Source organism: Zootoca vivipara, chromosome 2 (genome assembly GCF_965207765.1).
Source record: "Zootoca vivipara chromosome 2, rZooViv2.hap1.1, whole genome shotgun sequence".
Lineage (NCBI taxonomy): Eukaryota > Metazoa > Chordata > Lepidosauria > Squamata > Lacertidae > Zootoca > Zootoca vivipara.
In genome coordinates, this window is record NC_142584.1 from 45,190,385 (window position 1) to 45,196,384 (window position 6,000).

At 40.6% G+C, this 6,000-nt stretch overlaps 1 protein-coding gene across 14 annotated transcripts in view; it reads left to right on the plus strand.

Moving 5' to 3' along the window:
- Nucleotides 1–2,286, plus strand: part of LOC118080205 (teneurin-2) — a 475,640-nt gene extending 473,354 nt beyond the window's left edge. For all 14 annotated transcript variants that reach the window (XM_088661757.1, XM_088661752.1, XM_088661761.1 and 11 more), the window contains one exon: nucleotides 360–2,286. In XM_088661757.1, the coding sequence (XP_088517883.1) occupies nucleotides 360–1,121 (762 nt within the window). In that variant the 3' untranslated portion in view covers nucleotides 1,122–2,286. The remainder of the gene's footprint in view (nucleotides 1–359) is intronic.
- Nucleotides 2,287–6,000: the final 3,714 nt, after the last annotated feature.

Here is a 6,000-nt window from a genome sequence, read left to right on the forward strand (position 1 = left end):
TAAAGTTTCAAAATAGTATTTAAAAGCTGCCCCATGCAGAACATATTACAATAGTTTTGCACAGGATCTCTGTGCACTTGCATAAATCGTGAGGTTTAGGTATAACTTGATTAGTATCATAGTTAAATGATCTGCAACAGAAATTATTAATGTGCATTGGGCTTTCAATGAGAATTATAGCACAGGTGGCTTCCTAGATGCTATTGGACCTCAACTGCCTCTGTTCTGAACAACATGGGCAATGGGTGATGTAGTCCATCTGCATCTGGAATCCACAGATTCACTATCCCTGAATTAAATAATCCTTTACTGTTTGTGCTTCAACAATAATGTAACTTTCCCCCCTCCTTTTTTTCTAGTTAATTACTGGAGTCCAGCAGACGACAGAGAGGCACAACCAAGCTTTCATGGCCCTTGAGGGACAAGTCATATCTAAAAGATTACATGCCAATATAAGAGAGAAAGCAGGTCACTGGTTTGCAACCACCACTCCTATTATTGGCAAGGGGATCATGTTTGCCGTCAAGGAAGGCAGAGTAACCACAGGGGTTTCAAGTGTCACAACGGAAGACAGCCGAAAGATCGCCTCAGTGCTTAACAATGCTTACTACTTGGAAAAGATGCACTATAGCATTGAGGGGAAGGACACCCATTATTTTGTCAAGATTGGCTCATCTGACGGCGACCTTGTTACCCTGGCAATGACCAGTGGGCGTAAGGTGCTGGACAGTGGAGTAAATGTTACGGTGTCCCAGCCAACCCTCCTAATCAATGGAAGGACTCGAAGGTTTACAAATATTGAATTCCAGTACTCCACCTTGCTCCTTAACATACGCTATGGCCTGACCCCTGACACACTGGATGAAGAGAAGGCAAGAGTGCTGGACCAAGCTCGGCAGCGAGCCTTGGGGTCAGCCTGGGCCAAAGAACAGCAGAAGGCACGGGATGGCAAAGAGGGTAGCCGCCTGTGGACTGAAGGAGAGAAGCAGCAGCTTTTGAGCACAGGGAGGGTTCAAGGTTATGAAGGATACTATGTGCTCCCAGTGGAGCAGTACCCAGAGCTGGCAGACAGTAGCAGCAACATCCAGTTCTTAAGACAGAATGAAATGGGAAAGAGGTAACAAATTAACCTGCTGTCATCCTTGTCTGGATGAACCAGTAGTTACAACTGTTATCTCCTCTCCTAAGGAGATGAAGACCAACGGGGGCACTTGGCTGAGCTACTTTGGGATAGTAAGTGGCAAGAAGGCTCACATTTTTTGAGTTCAATGCTGCTATCCAAGTGATTAAAAACCACATCCTGAAGTGGACTAAAGCCAGACTGAAAACTTTAAACCGTGCAAATTCAAAAGTACCCCATAAATATTACCCACTTGTTCTGGGTCTAAAGAAAACATAAATCAAAACAGAAAAAAAATATTTAAAGAGAAGGCCTCATCTTATATTACCTCACTCCATTCACACGTGAGCAAACTTTCAAGAGGGCCACCCACCTCCACTAGACCAGCTGAAGGGGAAAGATTCTTCAGGCTGCTTGTTTGATAAACATTCAAGAGGTTTTTTCATTTAAAAACAAAATACAGGTGCATTTAATACATGACTTCTGGGGTGATTTGTGTGTAGCAACTGGAAGAAATGAGAACAGGAGCAACAGAGCACTGGAAATAGCAAAAGAAGTATATTAAGGAATATAAACCTGCACTTGCACTCCAACCCTGCTTTTGTCTGGCCTAAAGTTAATTTATTCAAAGAGGGCAGAGTGTAAAGTTCAATTCAAAATGGTGGCTATAAATCACTACTGATAAATTTCATACTCTGTATGTCTTTGAAGATTCCATTGTGGACAGTATAACACAGTTACAGGGTGTAGTCTGTTTAGATTCAGTAGTTTGTTGGTATCAGTTCTAGTAGAGCTGTGGGCATTGTGTTAACACTATTGCAAATGGGCACCAATTCAGATCACCCTGTACATACATCAGCCAGAAGGCACAATCACTGTTTCAGATTTTAAAAAAGAAAAAATTATTAGTGTGTTTGTTTGGTCGAGAAACTGAGACAATCACATTATGGTCACCGAGGGCGGGGGGGAGAAATTAAAAAAATATATAAAAACAAGTCTAATAAGAACTTTGGTACAGAACTTTTTTGTAATATACATGTATGAATTGTTCATTGAGTTTTTATATTAATTTTAATTTGCTGCTAAGCAAAGAATAGAGACAGGCAAAGATAATTTATGGCAAAGTGTTTAAATTGTTTATACATAAATAAAGTCTCTAAAACCCCTGTGAATGTAATGTCATCTGTTTTAGAGATGTCCTGAGATAAATGAATAGAATAATAGTCAGCAGTGGGAAAATATTATATTATGTTTCAGATGTAATGCTTTAAGACTCGTATATGAGGAAGTAAAGATAGCTTGACAGCTATACATATATTAATGGCCGTCTTTTCCAGATAAGGCCTTTTGGAGAATCACCCTTTCCACTGTTCTAATGTATGGTACATAGTTGCCTACTTCATTGACTTTGTATGATAAGACTCAGTAGAAAGAAACTCCTGTTATAGACAAGGTTGATGATTTAATTGACCCACCATAATAGTGTCTTGCTTGACAAATCTTGCACACTACATTTTTGATAATGTGACAAATATGAATAAGCAAATGTGTGATTTATATATATTTGTGTTCTGGGCCTGCGTGGAGCTCCCCAAAGACTGCGCACTTCATGACTCACAGGTTTGTTGCACTACATTGCACAAAGCAGCCCATGGTAATATGCAGCAGGTGCAAACTTTGCAATGCCTTCCTCTTTCTTATATGTTATAAATCCAGGAACTGTTCAATTGGCCTTCTACACTGTGGCTGTAACGTAAGAAAATATGGTTGCCTGGTTAGAACAATAAACCCAGAAGAGTAGTCTGCAATATAATAGTGTATAAGGAATTGTATTTTACACTACAATGTAAAATATCATAGTTTGCCAAACAAATCCTGGGATTGGTGAATGACTCGTGAAATGTCTAGTACCCATCATAGTTCCCAGGGCTACCATGGGAGATTGCTATTAAATTACTTTAAGAAAGTGTTTAGAAATGCCCATGATTTATTACTTGGGGTGTCATGTATTAAAACAAAATAAGAGAGCCAGCCCTCTCGAAGGCAGAGTGAGGCAGCAGCCTCAAGTGGCAGGTACTGGGAAGCAGTAGCCAGATGTTCAAGGGCAGAAAAAGTAATTACTATGCAGCTTGCCCTGTACTCTCTTAGGCTGCTCTCCATAGGTATAAAGCAAGAATGCTATCCCATGATCAATGTTGAAGTGAAATTCAGCTGTCAATTCAGTTAGCTTCTGCACATGAAATTGGGGAGGCACCATCTTCTCCTTCACCTCAGGCAGCAAAATATCTTCAGCTAGCTCTATAAATTACAGCATAACATAGCTAGCCAAATCCAAAATTCTGTTTATCAGTAGGTTATGCCCATGTGGGATTTCAAAACAGACACACCCAAATAGTAATTCTCCCTTGCATTTCCTGGAGTTCAATCAAACCAGCCTCATAGTTGCTCTAAACACAGTGTTTCCCCAGAAAATCAGGGCATCTGTCACAGCATCTAGGCGCATTGCTTATGGTTGACCCAATGCTTGTAGTTCATTTCTGAAAGCAGCAGTACAAACAGTGGGAGAAGACCGTGTGAAGCTGGCTCAAGCAATTAGTAGCATCCACTTAGCAGCAGATAAAACAAGAGCTGCTAACACTTTCTACCTCACAGAATATGGGCAGCCAATTAGTTTGTCAAGCAGAGGGGAATGAGTGTTACAACCCAGTGAAGAAAACACAATGAGGAAAAGTATAGTCGCCCTCCACCTTCCCAGACTGCTTGTGTGCTGCACTGAACAGGATTCTTGTGTTGAACTTTACCTCAGCTTCAGCTGACACAACCTGTAGCTTGCACAGGTGAGCTAAATTGTTGGCAGCTGCTTGGAATGCTGGCCTTAAGCCAATTCTCCTTCCAGCACAGGTGCAATGAGATCCCACCCAGGCAGCAGTCACACCACAGTTTTCTGTGGCAAGTTGTTGAGGACACTTTGTGGTATTAAAGGAAAAGAAAGGAACCATTGTTCTGCTTATTGTTTTCCTGCCTTAAATTGTTATGTACTCAGGAAAGGTATGTGTTGTTTCCTTCTGTCTCATATTTGCCTTTTTACAGTCTGTTCATCATGCAGTTTGAATTAGTTGGCGTGGATGTAGCAAGAGGCAATCGCAGAACCTACCTTATGTGAAGCAGAAAGCAGGAGGTATATTGGCCCTAACAGGAAGTTGAAAGAAGAACTATTGTTTTAGTAATTCTTATATACCTACAGAGCCTGTCACTCAACAATCTGTTTAACTCCTTTGTGTAGATATTTTACCAGCAGGGCCTAAGAGCCTACCATTAAGTAATGTTCAGACAGCAGTGTCACTGAATGTAAGTAGTCCAGTAGTTTAAAAGGATTTTTCTGTATTCCTGGTTCTGTTTCCTTGCTAGGTTAGCTATCTGTACGATTCTTCAAGAAGAAAGTAACTACCTTCCCAAACACTTTTCGCTTGACAAGAATGAAAAGCCTATCGAGCATAGCATCACACAGGGTGAATTTGGTTTTCACTGAGATGTAGTTAACATTTTTCTTTAAAGATTTTCTACCTTACCTTTTAACCATGTGATCTCCAAGGTATCTAACAACTTATTGTTTAAAATAATATGTAATCTTTATTATCTGACATGCATATTTTAGAAATGAGACCAAGCACAGAAGAATGTAGGCAAAAATAAAGTTTACAAACAGCAAAAAAAATCCATTCAAATTGGATGCTATTAAACTTTTTTATAAGGAACTTTGAGCTAAAGTTCTAGCAAAGTGGGTGCTTAGTGGATGGACACGGATAAATCCTACTCAATAATCAGAGTGCATAAGGACAATATAAAATTATTTGTTGGATGCAGCACTTCAGAAAAGAAAGAATCAACTTTCCTTCAATAGCTAATAGAATCGGCTTCATGCATGAAATTGAAGGAATACATTTATATAAGCTACTGAGTGTGCATGAGGACAATAATTGCAATGAAACAAGCATTGCACAGAACTGGTTAACAGATCTCTGTAACTAAAACAGCCATGTGAATTAGGTTATTACTACAAATCCCAGCCCAAAATCCATTTAAGATACCAGATGACTTTTTGTTGAACTTCTAGCTTCCATAACTCAACCATCAACTCTGGCCTTTGTCTTTCTGACTTCCAGAGTTGAGAGAGAGGGCTCCTCCAATTTTCTATCTGGCACAAAGCCACTTCCTTTGTTACCTTAACGACTCATACTTAGGTTATTGCCTCCCTAGGAAGGTACCCTGGCTAGTCCAGGTATTTAAATCCTTGCTTAGAATTTAACACTTACTGGATCCAGGAATTAGAAGGGTCGAATCCTCCCCCAACACACTCGAAACGTGTTTTATCTTCTGTTTTATGCTTAAGATTGAACTGTTAGCACCCTTTCTGCCTCTCTAGTCACACTCTACTATATACAACCTGAGCCTGTTGTAGAAGGGTTCAAAGCATTACACTCAAAGCAGGTTCTCTCTTTCTCATGGCTGCAGCGTTGGATCTAAAACTGCCAGGCCCCTGGTGTGGTAACCTCTGCTTTTTCCAGCTTATAAAATACATCGTTGCCCACTCCAGTTCTGCCCCTGCCTCCTGCAACTCTCCCTTTTGTCTCCTGCTAACTACCGGTATCTCTAGCCCAGGATGGGACTCCACCTCTCTGCAGCTGGCAGAGAGTCTTTGCTTTGTTGACAGCTTCCTTGATGAGTCACCAACCTGTCTTTGTTTGCTTAACAACTCGGCCATTCAGGGTGGCCTGGACACAGGAATACAGATTTCGCCTGTATTTTTCCATGCTATTAAACTCAATGTTTGGTATCCAGAAATTTGAAAGGGAATCCAGGCACCCCACAAATCCTTAACA